This window comes from Echinops telfairi, unplaced genomic scaffold (assembly GCF_000313985.2).
Source record: "Echinops telfairi isolate 266 unplaced genomic scaffold, ASM31398v2 ScPeMD7_1713;HRSCAF=2227, whole genome shotgun sequence".
Lineage (NCBI taxonomy): Eukaryota > Metazoa > Chordata > Mammalia > Afrosoricida > Tenrecidae > Echinops > Echinops telfairi.
The window spans coordinates 4,008,453-4,027,727 of record NW_022105611.1 but is presented as its reverse complement, the minus strand read 5'-3'; the positions used below and the strand labels follow the sequence as shown (position 1 = coordinate 4,027,727).

Sequence of the window (19,275 nt, the reverse complement as noted above, 5' to 3'; positions counted from 1 at the left end):
TTTTGTCATATTTTACACTGTCCGATGTCTTCTCCCTTCAACCACTTTTCTGTTGTCCATCCCCCATGGAGGGGGTTATATGTAGCTCCCTGTAATCGGTTCCCCCTTTCTACCCCACCTTCCCTCCACCCTCCTGGTATCGCCACTCTCACCACTGGTCCTGAAGGGATCATCTGCCCTTCAACCACTTTTCTGTTGTCCATCCCCCAGGGAGGGGGTTATATGTAGATCCCTGTAATCGGTTCCCCCTTTCTACCCCACCGTCCCTCCACCCTCCCGGTATCACCACTCTCACTACTGGGAGTGACCTTAACTTCAATGTCCATTTACGCCCCTTTCAGGTGATGTCCCTTTCAGCTTGTCCTGGACAAATGAGTGTAGATGGAGATTGTATAGAGAATTTACCCTGAAATGTATTCTGTCAAGGGGATGGCCTTGAAACTGCCCCAAAATATGTTCTTTTAAAAGCATCCAGGTAGATTTTATAAGAATAAAATGAACTATTTAACCTGGCCACCAAGGGAATTATAGTTATTTTAACAGTGAGAAACTTAATTCTTTGTTATTTAACAATTAAGTTTTTAAATGACTTTCATGAACTAACCCATTAGGTTTTTAGTGGTAAACAAATAAAAATCTTAATCATATAAAATAAAAATATTTAACTATCATTTAAATATTCTTGGCCTTCATCATTTATTTCTTGTACCATATATTTTATAAATAAATATATTCACTTTGGGAACCAAATACACATATACTTTCTTCTATTCTCTGGAATGTTAACCGTGTATTCAGTTTTTCACTGACCTGCAATACCTTCTACATGCCCTAAGTTTAGGTAGTTTTTATCACTTTTCCTATTCTAGCACAATCAGACATTCCATTTTAAAACGAAAGCACCTTCTTTTTTCTTCCAAAATATTTATCTCTTTCTTTCAATCTTTCCATGCTTTCTATCTGGCCTTTTCAAAAGTCATTCTCCTATTCATTCTAGAATTATTAGTTTAATGTTTAAGTTACCTTTTGTCTTAGAGTAACTATTAAAAAGTCCAAGTACAAGCCAGGAGCAATAAGCAGTTGTTCTTGGAAGAGAAAAAGAACTGATATTTTTAGATTGCTGCATGACAAACATCAACCATGGCTTCAACTGGATACAAAATCAGAAACACAGACACAGCAAACACTCAGAACAAAGTGAAATAAATAAACAAACTATATCAAACTCAAATTTATCAAATACCATATATATAAGCATATAGAAAACTCATCCTATAACATGAATACATGTAGAGTTATAAAAGCTTCTGCATACATTTTTCTCTTTCATTTACTGGCTCTAGTACAAAAGAAATTCAGTTGCAGAATCATGGCCAAGCCACTTTGTTCTCTCAGTCAACCTACTGTGGTTGACATAGCATCTTATATTTTCTTTTCTTCAAGATGGGAAATGTTTCCTAGAATGAACCCCAATGAGCTCTTCTTAGGAAAACTTTGTCACATTTCGCATCTTATATTATATATAAAACTTGCTGCGGGTTGCCTGTACTTTATCTCTTCTAGCCTACATTAGGTTTCTTTCCCACCAACCTTAGAAAGAAGCTTCTCAGAAGAATCCCTGCACTCTCTGATAGCATATCAATCATTCTATCAGATTTATAAGGCTAAAACCTCTCAACGTTTCATTCAGAGGCCTTAGTTACTAGCCCAAAACACCATGCCGGTATAGACCACCTCCATCTGGAAAGCTAACCCTCTGACTACTTTACGGTTCAGAGACTTCTGCTCATGAGAGGAAAACAAAGTATAAGGGAGATTTCCAAGAAATGTGTAGGTTTTAGAGCAAGAGCTGTTGAAATCAGGAAAGCCTCAAGGAGAATCACAATCAGAAAAACCTTTTACAAAACAATTCTTTTCTCAACTTCTTGGTACTCAGGAAACCTTCTTCAGACTGACCTGCCAAACTCGCACTGGTCTCCTTAAAGATTGTGCCTCATTCTTGGATCACATCAGGGCTTCCTCACAAGACTTAACACCTATTATTTAATGTGAATCCAAAGCCCCAGTGTCTTGTGCAGGGCTACACATTCCAAGAACTGCTGTGTGTACATACCCTGTCAGTGTCTGTCCTTCTCTCTTCTCTGTCAAGTAAAATGTCAGAAGTCCTCTTCTGTCCTGGTCCGGTGAGAGGGCAGGGACTAGAGACCTTCTAACCCCAAGAAAGGATAAGTCTATCCTTATCCTGTCTCTGTCTGTCCTTTCCCTAGGAAGGGACATTAAAAAGATGGAACTAGAGGGGAACCCACCATCAGATGTCACGTTGTTACCCTTGCTTCCCGGGGACAATTGAGCCCAAATGGAACAGAACAAGAGAAAATGTGCTTATTAGAAAGTCTGACTAATAGAACATCCAATAGCAACAATGCTGGTTAACAAGTGCTCAGCTCATTTCAGTTTACAGACAATGTTTATACCATTTTTTCTATGCAGTCACATTCTGCATGTGGGTGGGCTGTAATTTTCAAGGTACATTACAGACCACAAGAACATCAGAGGACATGGTGAGCAAACCAAATGAACATTTTATCTCGATGTCTGCTTTCCAGATGGCTGACTCTTGCCAGACTTTATATGATAACCAGGCAAACTGGAGGGTCAAATTGTCCTCAAACAAGATCTGAATGGTAAATTCCAAACCCCCTTGATTGAAACATACACTTGAAAGGCAATGGCAAATTGTATAAAGCACTAAGCAAAATGAATTATACTTTAACATGGCTGATTTAAAATCAAAATGACTGTAGTCATGCTCACAACCCTTTCCTTGCTTGACTTACACTTTTCTCTTATAAGAGATTAAGGAAAAGAAGTGAGCAGTGAAGCAGGAACATGACTGAAGAAGACTAGTTGAGTGTAGGGCATGGACTTTGAACCCAGGATCTCTGTGTTGAGAACCTCCTAGACCCAGCATACAGGAAGCTATGACACAGGCAGAAGAGAAAGGCAACAGAGAAGTGACAGCAGCAGAGCGAGAATACTGGCAGAGACAACACAGTAGTGGGCTTCTGTGTCCATGAACCAAGAAAACTGAACATTTTCAGGCAGGAGGCTTGTTGCCGAGCGGGGTACCTCTGGCCATTCATTGGTGGAACTAAAAAACTTTTGTAACCTTTCCCCAAACAAGGCAGAAGCCAAGGGATCCAGCTAAGGACCAAAAGAAGGCTTGCCTGTGAGTACAACTGAGAAGTTATTCCAATTAAAGAATTATATCCTAAGTCATGTCTGATACCTGATGCTTCCCTAATAAACCTCATAACTATGTGCATAATCAGAATCCTGGTGGCATAGTGGGTTATACAATGAATTGCTAATCACAAAGTCAGCAGTTTGAAACACCAGCTGCTCTTTTGGAGAAAGATGAAGCTTTCTACTCCCATAAAAACTTACAGTCTCAGAATTCCATAGGGGCAGTTCTACTCTGCTATGAGTTGGAATCTACTCAAGGGAAGTGATTTTGGTGAGTTTGGTTACGAATATGGTCTCTGATTTGGGTGTGGCCATTGCAATGCCAGAAGAAAGGTAGGGAGTGCCATGGGAGGGAGGCTGGTGTCCAAAGTGATAAAAAGATTGGAGGGAGAATGCACGTCTTGCCTCTGCCTCATAGAAATCAGCCTTTAGCTGTTGATTTTTGGTTCTCCTTTCACAAGATGCCACTCCCAGGCCATTTGTACACCTAGCTTCAAGTGAGACTGAGACCTGTAGGCTATTTATGTGCTCATGGAAATAGGGAAATAAATATAAAGACCAACACCATAATCCAATGAATATAAGCTCCCAGTATGAAAGTTTGTAAGCCAGCCACTTCATGCTTACCCCATCTTCTCCTCTCCACCCCCAATTTGAGTATCCAATTTCTATACTGCCCACTTGTATCAACCCAGTGCTCTAGTAGACAAGCAGGTTCTTTGGTGTGAAGAATCTTCATTCCATTTGGAACCTTGTGAATTCGCATCCATAAGCAAAGTCAAATCAGGACAGCCCTTCCATAAAGTCATCAACAATATGCACCAATTCACAGGGTAAAAAATCTTATCTTCATCTGTTCCGATTCTGGTCAGCTCACTGTGGGCTACCTCACTTAGCCTCACCATAGTGCCTATTGGCTGCCACACCTTTTGACCATGGGCCCCATCACAAATTCTCAACAACCCTTGTCCCCTTGTGCTACGTCATGAATTTCAGATTGGCCTACCCACGTTTGTCTTCTCCTCTAGTCCCTGTGAGCCAGGTCCACAGATGTCAGTGTCCAGACTCAACTATCTCTCTATTGCTGCATTTCCCCCACTTCCACTCAACAAGTAGATCCAGGTGGTCACCAAGCAAGCATTTGAAGTTGCCCACAGGCTCCCTTTAGCATGCTGTTCTAGAAAGGAAAATGGCTCCAGCTTCAGGCATAAATCACTAGTTCAAAATTCAAAAAGCCAAAGGATTCCCTTTTTGGTTTTGTCTTCAGTCTATCAACAGCCCCCTAGGCTAGTCTCTACTTCAACTAAAAATGTCCTGAGCACTGAAAGCACTGGGTGGGGCTTACTTTTTCAGAGGCTTCTTTGCAGGAGTTTCCTATGTCCATTTAAAAGTCTAAATTAAACGGATGAAGGCAAGTCGACTTACATTTCAATAGTCATTTCCATAGCTTTACATTTCAATAGTCATTTCTAATACACATATCAGTAACAATCAGTAGAAGAGATCAGTATAAATCTAGTACAGCCAGATCCTAAACTCAATTCTTGAAATTGTCAAAGTCAATCTTATCTTATCTAAACTTATCCCATATGGCCTTAGGCTTCTGGCTGAGTGCCTCAAGCCAGGGCCAGGCCTTCTGTCAGCCATTTTAACTAGGCAGCATGGTCTCAGACAAATTCATGGGGCCATTTTCCCCCCTGAGCTCAAAATTTACATTTATCACATTCATTCTTGCCATTTCAGACAGGAATAACCAAAAGTAATGTCTAAGAATCAAAATTTCACTTCCCAGGTCTTTTCCAGAAAACTACCATTAAACTTTTCCATTAAACTGCATGGCCATACCTGACTCTGGCTGGCCAAAGAAGGAAACCTGCCATAAAACAGAGGTCAACCGAGCATCCACTCTCAGTCTTCATGATTTGTTTCTCTAGTACTCCACTCCCAAAGTACATAATGTGTTAGAGAGGGTTGACTAGAGAAATAGATCCCGTGACACTCATATATGTGTAAGAGACATCTTTATATCAAAGAGAAATTTTATATTGAGAAAATATCCCAGCCCAGTCCAGATCAAGTCCGTAAGTCTGATATTAGCCTATATGTCCGATACTAGTTCATAAATTCCTCTTCAGACTCACACAGCACATGCAATGATGTCAAATGCAGGAAGCTCACAAGCTGATGGGTAGAAAGTCTTGCGGATCCATTGTTGTGGAAGCACCTCAACACTGGCGCAGGTCTCCAAGGACGCCTCCAGCTCTCTGGGTGTCTCAACAGCAGGAAAGTGAAGCAGAGAAAGAGAGCTCTTCCAGGTCTCAGCAAGTGTCCGCGTGATTGTCAAAAGGAAGACCAAGGCAGAGAGAGAGAGAAAGTTCCCAGAATCTACCATTTCTCCCATTGAGAGGGCAAGGAGATGCCAGTTTACTTTTAATTTATCTATGTCACACACTGCCATTGAGTCAATTCTGACTCGTAGCAATTCTATAGGACAGTGTGGAACTGCTCCCTGTGAGTTTCCAAGACTGTCGTTCTTTACTGGAGTCGAAAGTCTAGACTTTCTCCCATGGAACTGGCTAGTGGTTTCAAACTGCTGACCTGGAGGTAAGCAGCCAAAAGCTTAATTAAGCACAACACCACCAGGGCTTCTATTTATCTATCTAACTACTCACCAAAGTGCCAAGCATCTTTTGTATACGGATGGCCTATGAAACAATTCAGGGTGCTCTTTACACAAGAGCTATGGAGGCTAATATGGTAATTCACGTTGACTCCAGCTCCTGCCTCCCTATTCAAAACAGCGTGGGAGGTGAGTATCGCTTTTTAAACATGGCGTTCATGGGTTTCCTTTAGATAAAATTTTCAGTAGACTTTCAGAGCATGGGGTGGGAGGTGCGGAGGGGGAAGATTTTAGACGTGATTTAGTCTAATATACCAAAGGAGCCCAGAAGAAACTGCCAGGTCAGTGGCTACCTGTTAACAACCAGGTCAGCGGTTCCAGCTCGATTTACAGCCTCTACAGGTTCTATGTAGACCCACTGTGCATCAGAATTGACTCTGGTAGTGGCTTTGGTCAATTCATTTTACCAACTCGCCTGGAAGCAAACAAGGTAAATACAAGTTAAGATCTTTCTATCACACATTGGCATTCTTAGTTTTCCTTCTAGGACTCAAAATTGGGGATGGAGAGAGGCGAGCAGCTTCTTCTTTCTCTCTCCATCCTCTCTTCTCTGCCTCTCCCTCCCTTTCTCCTTCCTTCTTTTATATAAGGAAAACATAGACATTCTCTGTCTTTCTTTCTTTACTGTCTCCCTAAAGAAGCTGGATTTCCATCGCCTGGTGGCAGACCAGGCCTTTGGATTGGCTCAGGGTAACTGAGAAAGACTTTCTGGGTGGAGAAAACCAGACTCGGCAGGGGGCGGCTTCCTGTTATTAACTGCTTAAAGGAGCCCTTGCAGAGCGAAGACTTTGCGCCACAGCTGCACGTTGGTTGAGAGAGCCTCCCTGAGAGGCTTCACAGCGAAGAGGATGTGCAGTGCCCTTCAGGACGCCCACTGGACCCTCGCTCGGAGGCGCAGGAGCTGGCTCTGTGCTGGGGCGCTGGTGCTGGCCAGCGGCCTCTTCCTCCTTGGCTTCGTCTTTGGTAGGGACGCACTGCCGCCCCCAGCCTGGCGCCCACAGGGACGGGCAGAGCCATGTCCCTGTGGCCTGTGGGCTGGCCTGTCCCGTTGGGCTCGGAGCAGCCACTTTGGAGTGGGGTTTGCTAGGGTTGTGCAGGGTTGGGTTCCGGGCCAGACACCGGTGGGGTGGATGCCCAGGGTTAGGCATAGAGGGGAGAATTCCTGCAATCGGACTAAGGAAGATGGCACCCTTACAGGACTTAAGAGAAATCAGTACTTTAATTTTTAAAGCGGCAGGGTCCTGCAGTACGGTTTGGGGAAGGGGAGGGGGACTTTTCCTCTCCTCCTGGGAGCAACAAAAAGGCACCTTTGGAAACTGGGTTCATGTTTCTTTGAGTCGGGATTTACTGTGGGGACTTCGAAACCGGCTTTACCAATACATCTTTCTTTCCCATCGCCCCGTGAGTCCTGCTTCTGCATTAACCCAACACTCCCAAGAAAATCAGGGCAACAGACAAGCTCACACTTTTTCACTCTGATTTTGACTCTGCCTTCTCTTTCCCACGATCCCCCCTGCCATGCAGTAGTTAAGACAGGATTTTGAGACAGGGGTTTTGAGATGGGAAATCTTTGTTGGTGCAATAGCCTCCTATCCTCTTTCTTAGTGGCCTTGAATCAATTACTCAGGTTGTTTTCAGCCTCATGCTCCTGTCTTAATGATGACTATCAAGTTGCATGGAAATTATTGGGGCAGCCAATGAAATAAAATGTAAAGCTGCTAGCACTGTGCTGGAGTGTGAGCAGTTCCTTTATTGTTGCATGGTTAAAAGATGCAACTAATTGGAATGCTGTGCACAGGACTAAATTAAAATATTCCCAGGTAGTCCAGCTTTGGTCTGGACTTTTTGATGCTCAAATGGAATCATATTTCCCTTAGGTTATCACCATTTATTTCAATATGTTGTGGTATGTGTGTGTGTGTATGTGTGTGATAATTTGATTAAATGACTAAGAAGTCCCATGAAAGCTGGTCCAGTGTTGATTGAGATAATCGTTTTATCATGTGGTCATATAATTTCTCTGCATAAATTCCTTAATGGTGTCCTGTCTCCCTCAGTTTAAAAGCCAGCATCCTTAGAGTGGCTAAAGACTGGGTATAATCTGACCACTCCTTGACCCTGGACTCCTCTGTGAACTTGAACTGGACTACTGAGAGAGCTGTTGGGTGAATAGTAGCTTCACCATAGTTTTCTGTTTCTGAATTTCTCAAACCTACTTCAGTTGCTGGAGTCCTTGAGGCACAATGCTTAAGCTCTCCAACACTAAGCAAATGATTGGGTGTCAACTCCATGCAGGAATAAAGAAGTGGTTATCTGCTCCCATAAAGATTTACAGTCGTAGAAATGCTACGGGGAAGGCCGGGTTTATTCCTGTAGCATTGCTGAGCATCAGAATCAGAATTTACTGGAAGTCAGTGAGTATTTTTTTAACTTCACCTAGAATCAAATCTCAGCACATATTTGCTTTAGTTCCGAACCAGAACTATTGAAATTGAAGTCTGAGGTTCTATCAATGTTTTGAAATAATTTATGTACTTATATTCACAATGCAGTCATTATACCAACCCAAAGTCATATTCGCTGACATGACTGTTGATTCTGACTCATAGAGCCTCTATAGCGGTGGTTCTTAACCTTCCTAATGCCATGACCCATTAATATAGTTCCTCATGTTGTGGTGACTTCCCAACCATAAAATTATTTTCGTTGCTACTTCATATACTTTTCATTGCTACTTCATGTCATTTTGCTACTGTTATAAATAGGGTAACCCTTGTGAAAGGGTGGTTTGACTCCCAAAGGGGTTGCGACCCACAGATGGAGAACCGCTGTTTTAAGACAAGCCTGTAAGACCACAGAGTATTCTTTCTGAGAGTCAGGCATAATCTGATTTCTTCAGCACACTTCCCTAGAAGACTCATATGTTCAATGATCTCTTCATGAGGGCAAGGATCAAGTAGGGTCATGTCATAAAAACTAATTGTTCTTATATTAGGGCTACGATTAAGTGTGATCTCAAAATCCATTCATATATGTCCCTGGTTCACTTTAGAGGCATCACCATCGTTTGAAGAGCATTACAAACCATCCCCATGGGGATTAGGTAATTCAATGGACACTATCTTTCATTTAGCCAGTGGGACAGAATTTAAAGCACTGTTGTGAAAAGTAAAATACATGTATTGGGCAGTTTTGTAGGAGCCCTGATGGTGTCATGGCTACTTGTTTGTCTCCTAACTGCAAGGTCTGCAGCTCAAAACCACCAGCCGATCCTCTGGAGAAAGACGAGGCTTTCTTCCCCCTTCAATAAACTCCCAGGGGCAGTTCTACCCTGCCTCTAGGGTTGCTATGAGTGGGAATCCACTGGATGGCAGAGAGCTGAATTGAGTTGAGGATGGATTTTCAGATCACAATATATGGATCACAATATATCACTAAAAACTTCAATCTGAACACCCAGTTTACAGAAGGTTATGGATGACAGTGGAAGCCCAAAATCCACTTGGAGGGTCTCCATGCAGACTAACCCTTAATGAATCCCCTCTGACCATAGTCCGGAGATGCGTATAGCCTAGCTCTCAGAGTGCATTGTAAAGTGGATGATTGCAAATGTCGTTAGATTAAAATGTAACATTGTATCATTTAATCTCCCTTCGGCTCATTTAAATCTGTTCCAGTTTTTAATGTATTCTGCTTTCTTTTAACTGAGGGTTTCTGTGTTTTATTTTGTCATTGTCTTTGTCTTGTATGTTTTTCTATATATGAGATCTGGGATACGTAGATCTAGAGAGACAGTAGCTGGATGAATAATTTTCTAGGGGCACTGGGAAGTTGTACGAAAATAGGGTGCTAGCAACAATGAGTACAAGACAAGAAGTGTAAAATTGATTGTGGTGATGGTTGCACAACTCTTGTTAATGTGAATGAACCATTGAATTGTATGGCTTATGAATTATATGTCAATAAAACTATTAAAAAGATTTTTTAATGTTGTAATAATATAATTTTAATTTTTTGTTCTGAAGAATATATACAGCAGAATGCACATCCACTCCATTAATTTGTACATATACAATTTGGTGACATTTATTACAAACTTCAAGCTGTGATTTTTAGCTCCTTTTCTGAATCTTCACATATTTGTTAAGATAAACTCCCTGTTACATAAGCTTCTTATTTAATCTTTTGATTTGCTATTGTCAGTTTGATACCACATAGATAGTTCTTAAAAGGCTGCATGTTCTTTTCTTAATGGGAGTAGGCAGAAAGTTGTAAAAAAAAATCAGTGAATGCTAGAGATCATTGATGTTTTGTAAGGAACTGATATTTCATAAGGAAAAATAGGACCTCTGGATGGGTTTATATCTCACTTATTTGGATGTACTTTGCAGGTTGGGTTATAAAATCTTCCAGTGAATCTATGACTGCTCGACAGCAACACATGAAGAAGATATTTTTGGATGAATTGAAAGCTGAGAACATCAAGAAGTTCTTATAGTAAGTCTTTAGTTGAAAATTGGCGTGGTCAATTAGTTGGAAAAAATTACGTTTAGAAGCTTTGACTCAAAATTTTATATATTATGAAAGGAATACCATTAACTAAGCTTCCATTTTTATAGATTCTTTAGGAGTCAGCAAATGTTTTTTCTATAAAAGGCCAAATTTTGTGGACCAGAGGTTGTCAAAATTACTTATCTTTGTTGTTGTATCACTCAAAAGTACATAGAAAATTTATTTTAAAATGAGTGTATCTCTTCCAATAAAACTTTACCTGTGGACACTGAAATTTCATGTGTCACAAAATATTATTCTTTGGATTTTTTTCAACCAGTGTTAGCTTGTGAACAATAAAATTTCAGGGAGTAGGCCAAATTTGGCCAATAGGTTGCAGTTTTCTGAATCGTTTTAGAGGAAAATAGTATGTTGGAGTGCAAAAACATGTGCTCTGTAGTCAGACTGACTAGTTGAAATTGCATCTTCGGTGATTGACAGTAAAGTAACTTTGGGCTAATACTTAAACTTCCTGAGCCCAAACCCTAGTCTGCACATCTGGAGAAGAGGAATAATGATGATATTGCGGTGAGAGTGAAATAAGAGAGCATGGGTGTGGCATGTTGTAAAAGTTACCTCCTTGCTTTCTAAAATAGCTATTCCCAGTGAAGAACAAAAGACATGAATGTTCAAAATAAAATAAAACTGCTAAAAGTAAAACATTTGTATAGAATTAATATAATGTAGAAAGTAATGATGTCATAATTCCATGCCCTGGTGGTATCCTGTTTCCCTGAAAATAAGATAGTGTCTTATATTAATTTTTGCTCCCAAAGATGTGCTAGGTCTTATTTTCAGGTGATGTCTTATTTTTCCATGAAAAAGAATACGGTACGCATTTATGGTTTATTGTTTTATTAAAAGAGACCTTGCACTTCCTGTCTGCTCTGGCTGCGCTGCAGCCAACAGTAAGCTGTGTGGTGGCGCCCGCCACTATGGTCCAGAGTCCAGTGTTACGGTAGCTTTGGGGGGCCTTATTTTCTGGGAGGTCTTATTTTCGGGGGATGCCTTATATTTCTGTAAGAGGCAACACTGTAAGGTCTTATTTTCGGGGAATGTCTTACTTTCGGGGAAACAGGGTAGTAGATTAGGAGTTGGGCTGCTAACTGCAAAGTCAACAGTTCAAATCTACCAGCCACTCCATAGGAGAAAGATGAGGCTTTCTATTTTTGTAAAGATTTGCAGCCTCAATTATCTCCAGGAGCAGTTCAACCCTGCCTTACAGAGTTATTATGAATCAGGAATGACTCTATGGCAATGAGTGGATATTTGTATAGAATTATTGCACGTAATTAATTAGAGTACTTGGTTTTCAAAGTATAACATTCTATTTTGTTTTTATAAATTGGTTCAAAAAATAAAATAAATAAATTGGTTCAATGTGTTTATCCAGAAAAACTTGAACTTCTCTAAGTATATGTAAAAATACTTAGAATAATTTATAGTGACTGAAGGAAGAATATGTTAGTGAATATATAAAGTTTTAATTTTATATAAAAAGATAATATGTACCTTTATTAATATATAACAGAATATAAATTGTGTATAAAAATTGGCCTGGGAATCTATTGGAATATTGGAAAAATCTCTTTCAAGTGTGAGATCAAAAAGCTTAAACTTCTTTATCTCTGTGAAGACGTCCCCTCTGCCTCTTGTACGCATGTTCCTCTGTACCATATCCGTGTAGGTTGCTGTCTAGTCAGTTCCAACTCATGGCAACCATGTGTGTCAGAGTAGAAATGTGTTCGATATTGTCTAGAAGTAAATCATCAGTCCTTCCCAGTTGGCTCTGAGTGTACTTGAACCTTGAACTTATCAGTAAATGAGAAAACACATTAACCACTTGCACCACCCAGAGACTTCTATTCCATTCTTACTTAGGTATAATAGGTATAATTAAAGGAGAGGCCCAGGAGATAGAGTTTGTGCTCCTAGACAGAACCATTTGTTAATTTCTTTTTTCTTTCCCAGTTTTTGACATGGACTAATAATCCACAAAGATGAAATATTAGCGTCTCCCTCTCCTTCCCTTTCTGGACTACTGAGCAAAACCTAATGTTCTAGTCTGGGTTAACTAGAGAAACAAATTCAGTGACACTCATATATGTGTAAGAGAGAACTTTATATCAAAGAGAAATTTTATATTGAGAAAGCATCCCAGCCAAGTCCAAGCCCATAAGTCCAAGATGAGCCCATATGTCTGATACCATTCTATAAATTCCTCTTCAGACTCACACACACACACATACATACATACACACATGCAATGACGCCAAATGCAGGAAGATCACAGGCCACTGGGTGTAAACACTTTTGGATCCAGTCGCAGTGGAGGCATTGCAGCACTGGCATGGGTCTCCACATGGCTCCTCCAGCTCTAAGTCTCGGCTCCATCAGCGTAACTCCATGTGGCTTGTCAACAGGAATGTCTCAAAGGGAGAGAGTGTGTTCCGCCCCCAGGAAGGAAGACAGGAGTTCCCAGAATCCTCAGGAGAAGGCCACGCCCACACAGAGGCATGGTTGGCTCTCACTTAATTGACAGACTAGACTCCACCCCTATAACTTATTTAACAAGTTGGCATGAAATGATTTAACTGCCACACCTAACCAGCCAGGTTCTTGTTTATTTTCCACGACAATTTTGAAGTTGTTCTCACTTCTCAGAACTTGAATGTGTTTACCATCAACACATAGACACAGAGATTAATACTACTTGCAGTAATCTACAGATTTCCAACCATCATTTGTACACCACGGAACTCTGGTCTGAATGCACCTCCAGCATTCCTTCTCCCACTTGATAATAGTTTCTCTTGCTATTAATAGTCACTACTAATTATTTGCTTTAAAAGCCCTGGTGGCCCAGGGGGCTATGCCATTGAGTTGTTAACCACAAGATCAACAGTTTAAACACACCGGCTGCTCCTTGGGGGGGAGGGGGGGGCGGGACTGTACATCTGCCTTATTTTGTTGCTAATTGAGAAGAGTGATGAAATATTGATTCTAACTGCTTTTAATGTTTATTCACCAGTAATTTTACACGGATACCACATTTAGCAGGAACAGAACAAAACTATCAACTTGCAAAGCAAATTCAATCCCAATGGAAAGCATTTGGCTTGGATTCTGTTGAGTTAGCCCAGTATGATGTCCTTTTGTCTTACCCTGATGAGACTCATCCCAACTACATCTCAATAATTGATGAAGATGGAAACGAGGTAAAAAAATAAATAAAACATTTTCCTAGTACCTATTACTTTCTTATACATGACGCCATCTCCAAATACTGATAAAAGCCAGTTTTACTAAAACTTGTTAATGATATTTTTAACATCTCATTACCAATTTTAATCACTTTCTAATAATTTAATACAATGTTGGATAGATTCTGAGAAATTACTGTTTAACGGCAGTTGCTCTTGTATAATTTAGGATTGTACACCAATGTTCATCCTATAGACTATGATTCATTAATTAGCTTCCAACCAATTAAAATAATGATGAAACTGTTTACTCCTATAAAGATCTATAATAAGGTACATTTTAAAAAATCAGTTCAGAGTGAAAAAATTCCTTAGAGCTGTAGTTTTTTTCTAAGAAATTCAAAGACTCGGTGAACAGTTTGAATCAGCAGATTTTTACTGGGGCTTAATAATAATGCCTGTCAAATGATTATGTGCCCAGAATGTATACTAAAAATTTGTATTATGGATATTTGAAATAGAAAGATGGTTTGGAAGAGAATGGATGGAGGAGATCTCTAGAAGCTTCTTTAATGAATTTATTATCTTGTTTGCAAATTAAAGCAAATGCTTAAAAAAAACATAATTCAAGAAATCCAGCTATTTCTTACGGGAACAAATTCTGTTTCATAGGGCCTTTATGAGTCAGAATCAACTCAATGACAATGAGTGTGCTCTTTTCATTATGTAAATATTTAGAATAGCTCTTTTGATTACATTAAAACACAATCCACTTCCATAGAGTCAATTGTGACTCATGTGACCATATATTATAGTAACTGCTCATGAGGGTATCAGAGATTATAGCTCTTTATAGGAGCATACAGGCTCATCTTTATTCGGTGGAGCAAGTTCAAGGTGCTGACTTTTGGTTAGCAGCCCAATATCATACCAGGATTCCATTTCGTTAAATAGATTCTTTTTAATGACTGGGCCTTCTAAATTATATATGTAATTCTAAAAATGTTAATATTGTCAGTGAACATGTCTGTGATTCAAATATATATGTACATATTTTATATGTACGCCCCTTTGTACATATATATAATTTTAAAATACAATATTTTGACAATCATTGCTCTTGTTACTTATTTTTCTCTTCTTAAGGATTAATACATTGGCATGATTTACAATCAATGATCAAATTATTGCTAAATTTCCTAATATTTAAAACTTTCCATATTGGTATTTCTATATTACATCTGAAATTATAGTAGTTAACAACTTAACTTTTAAAAAAATGATCATATAATTTGATATGATTAGACCACGTGACTAAATGTTTCAAACTGTAACAAGTATTTGTGAAAATTAGGTGGAAAATAGATTGTAGCTGCATAATATTCATAACATTTATTAAGTAAATGGTGGGATATTTAAATAATTAAGTACTATAAAATCTTTCTTAATACTATTAGATATTTAAAAAACATGTTTAGGAAAAGTACTTACGCTCTAAAATGCTTATAATGTTAAAAAATGTATGTATAATTAAACTTCAGTTTTGCTCCATCAAATTTAAGAATTATCTTTGTCGATGAGGAAAATAAAAAACATACAATTTTCTTCTTCTTTCCTTCCTCATATCCCAATGTTCTTGTACTATTGCTTTTATTATTTTATGTTTCCCCCTTTTACTATTATGAGCATTTATTTAATACATTAAGTTTGTCATTTAATATAAAATGTATCATGTGGAAGTTTCACTTAGCAGTTTCTCCCTAAGGGTCTCAGCTGCTTAAAGTTTCTGAAAATATTAAAAGTATATCATGACTTGATTTTTATTTTATCCAAGTCACATCTACATCTAAAGAATCACATAATTCCCCAAAATGCCTTCCTGCCTTCCTTCACTTTCCCTTCCCTTAAGCAATTGCTCTACGATTGTCACTTGATACTTTCTTAACTTGAATTTTTAAGTTTCCTTGTCATATAATTCACATCTCATACAATTCAATAGCTCAATCATAAAAGAAGAGCTGTACATTCGTCACCACAATTACTTTTAGAACATGCTTTCTTTCCTGGACCTACTGCTATTAGCTCTCCATTTCTCCCAGCCTCACTGGCCGTATCCCTGGAAAGCAGAGATCCAGTGACTGTCTCCATGGATTTACTGTCATCCTGACTTCATAGACAGAAAAACAGAGCAACAAAAGAAGCCTAGCAACAATAACACGTAGAACAGAGGAAAACCTCAATAGAAAAAAACAACAAAGTATATAAAAATTAAAACAAAATTTATATGAGCAAAGGGAGATCAAATGATATGGTGTTGCACTTTAACCTAGCTGCATCTGCAGTGATCCATGCTCCAATGCCCTCTACATGATAGCAAGACCATTCAGATCCCTGGTCTGGTCAGGAAGGATTCAACTAGAGGATTAGTCCACATGTATTTCCCATTACTTTATTGTTGTTGTTAACTGAAACAACTTTAAAATGGATCAAAAGGAAGATCAAATGGTAAGATATTTAAAACATTACATTTTAATCTAATGACATCTGCCATAATTGACTTTACAATGCTCTCTGATAGCAAGGTTATTTATATCCCTCGACTATGGTCAGAGGGGATTCACCAGAGGCTTAATTTATGTGTAGACGCTGCAGATGGAATTTGGGCTTCTACTGTCATCCAGAGTCTTCTGCAAACCAGGTGTTCACAATTTAAGCTCTAATACTATTCACTACTTTGGATTTGGATTTTAAAATATACAGTCCTTGGCTCACACAGGTTGGTGTGCTTCTTCTATCTGGATTTAGTTGATGCATCATTTAGCTGCTTGTTTGAAGATAATTCTTTAAGACACACTATTCTTTCTGATAGCCAGGCAGCATGTAGTTTCTTCACAACACTTTGCTATAGCACCCATATCTACAATGACCTCTTCATGAGGGCAAGCATCAAGCAGGGTCATGTCATAAGACCTAATTGTTCTTAGATTGGGGCTAGAATTAAATGTGAGCCCAAATCCATTCATATATATACATGGTTTATATATGTCTCTGGTTCATTTTAGAGACATCATTCCCATTTTATCTTAGAGAACATTATAAATCATCTCCCTGGAGCATAAGGTAATTCTGTTGATAGTGTCAATTTAGCCAATGGTATAGAATTTAAAACACCATCAAGAAAAGGAAATGATACAAGTATAGGCTAGCTGTGAATTGCACTACATGAACTCTTGACTTGTAGAAATTAAGCTCTTAAGTGACTGGATATTTACCTCTGTTTATTTTAATAACATGGTTTTGGTTTCCTTTCCATGTTTCCTAACTCTAAGCTCACTGCCATCGAATCAATGTCAAATTATAGCAAGACCCAGGAACCCTTTACAGGAGGACAAAGCTCCCTCTTTGGAGTGATTGGTGGTTTCCAATTGCTGACCTTTTGGATCACAGTCGAACATGTAACCACCATGCCACCGTGACTCCTTTTCATGTTTCAGTATTGCCTAATAATATCATGATGGTTTGTCTCTGTTTCATCCCCCTATTCTGACCCCACGATCCCCGGGGGAGTGGGGTGTAAATGTTTTTGCTTGACTAGAAACCTAAGGGCTAGTAGTTTGAACCCACTCAAAGACACCAGTGAGCAAATGCAGGTGGTCTACTTCCATGCCTTTCACCCTGATAATTATGCTTTCCTTCTTCAATGACATACTTAAAATACTTTATTCAGGATTTCTTTCTTTGGAACATGCATGCTAAGATTATTTGAAACTGTCAGATATGGAACCATCAAATATGTAATTTTTACTCAATTGAACAAAAGATTAGTTTGATCTCAACTTAGTGCTGTTACAGGTGACATTTTAGCATTAAAATATTTCTTCTAAATTAAAAAAAAAGCCTGGTGCTTATCATTTCTTAAAAAACTAAGGAGTTTCATGTATTTGGCTTCTGTTAAGTAATTAGCCATTTAGAAGTATCCCATTTTGCTACTATGCCTTATGCTCCCCTCCTTTAGAGTGAGGAGCCCTCGTGGCATAGCGGACTATGCAGGGAACTGCTGACCTCTAGGCCAGTGGTTCAAACCCACCTGCAGCACTTGGGGGAAAAACGTCTCTCTACTCTCCTAAGGATTTAAAGTCTTGGTGTCTCGAACAATGGGCTCCAACATACATGCCTATTGTGAGGATGATGCAGGACTGGGTGCCATGACACAATGACAACAATCAAGACAAATCACTGGAACAACGAGTCTGGAACTGGGCCACTCCTTACACAATCAATTGATTTCAGAGAAGATGCTATTATTTCCAATGGGGGAAATGATGGTCTAATGGTAATAGAACAACTGGATATCCTTCTTGGGGGTGGAGAAGAGCTACTTTATTTTATATCTAAGTACTTTATTCCATATAAAAATTTAATTAAAAAAAAAAAGATTTGAAGTCTTGAAAACCCAAAAGGGTAGTACTACCCTGCCCTGCAAAGTCACTGTGAGTCAGAATTGACAATGGCAGTGAGTTTGGTTTGGTGTTGTTTTAGGATATATTGACATTCCTCTTTGAATAAGTACCTTTTAACTTTTCGGAATTTCTCTTACAGTTATGCATAAAGTTTTTATGGTTTGATATTCAATGATTTTCTAATATGTTCCTTCATTAGCGATTCCCCTCGAATTAGAGTGTACCATTTTGAGGATAGATGCTGTAATGTATTTGTTTCATAAACTCCTTACAGCCTGTAGCACAATGCTGAATTCCTGATAGGAATTCTCCAAACACTGCAGGATAAATAACTTCCTAGGGAGGGAAAGGCTAATAACTATTTGTCCTTATTTGATTATAGTACAATAAGACTTATTCAAACCTTAACTTATTTATTTTTGCTTCTATCCCTTTCTCCTTCCTTAGCTTTTCAACACATCGCTATTTGAACCACCTCCTCCCGGATATGAAAATGTTTCAGATGTTGTGCCACCTTTCAGTGCCTTCTCTCCACAAGGAATGCCAGAGGTAAAGCTAAAGTGAACTGAAAGCTTCTCCTTTAGATGCAGAGAATAATTAACTGGCAGTGACCTGATTTTAGGATCCCTGATGACTAGTAGTTAAAGCTCTCAGCTTTTAATTGAGAGTGGTGATTTGAATTTACCATGGGAAGAAGATGTGATGGTCTGATTCCATAAAGAGTGACAGCCTTGGCAAGCTCAGAAGCAACAAAGCCCACATGGAAGAAGCACACCAGCCTATGCAACCAAGAGGTGTCGAAGGGATCAGGTATAAGGCATCATCAGAACAAAAAACCTTACCATAGTGAATGATGGGGGGAGTGCGGAGTGGAGATCCAAAGCCCATTAGTAGGCCACTGGAGATCCCCTTGCAGAGGGGTCTAGGGGAGGAGATGAGCCAGCCAGGGTGAGATGTAACAATGATGAGAAATACAACTTTCCTCTAGTTCCTAAATGTTTCCTCCCCACTCCCACTACCATGACTCGAATTCGATCTTGCAAGTCTGGCTAGACCAGAGGAGGCACACTGGTACAGATAGGAACTGAAAATACAGGGAATCCAGGACGGATGAGCCCTATAGGACCAGTGGTGT

General features: G+C 39.3%; 1 protein-coding gene across 1 annotated transcript in view; it reads left to right on the top strand.

The window, feature by feature from the left end:
• The first annotated feature begins 6,740 nt into the window (after positions 1-6,740).
• LOC101664149 (glutamate carboxypeptidase 2) overlaps positions 6,741-19,275 on the top strand; it is a 59,509-nt gene continuing 46,974 nt past the window's right edge. Inside the window, exons 1-4 of the mRNA XM_030886446.2 lie at positions 6,741-6,889; positions 10,318-10,423; positions 13,509-13,695; positions 18,588-18,689. Of these exons, the coding sequence (XP_030742306.1) occupies positions 6,775-6,889; positions 10,318-10,423; positions 13,509-13,695; positions 18,588-18,689 (510 nt within the window). The 5' untranslated portion in view covers positions 6,741-6,774. The remainder of the gene's footprint in view (positions 6,890-10,317; positions 10,424-13,508; positions 13,696-18,587; positions 18,690-19,275) is intronic.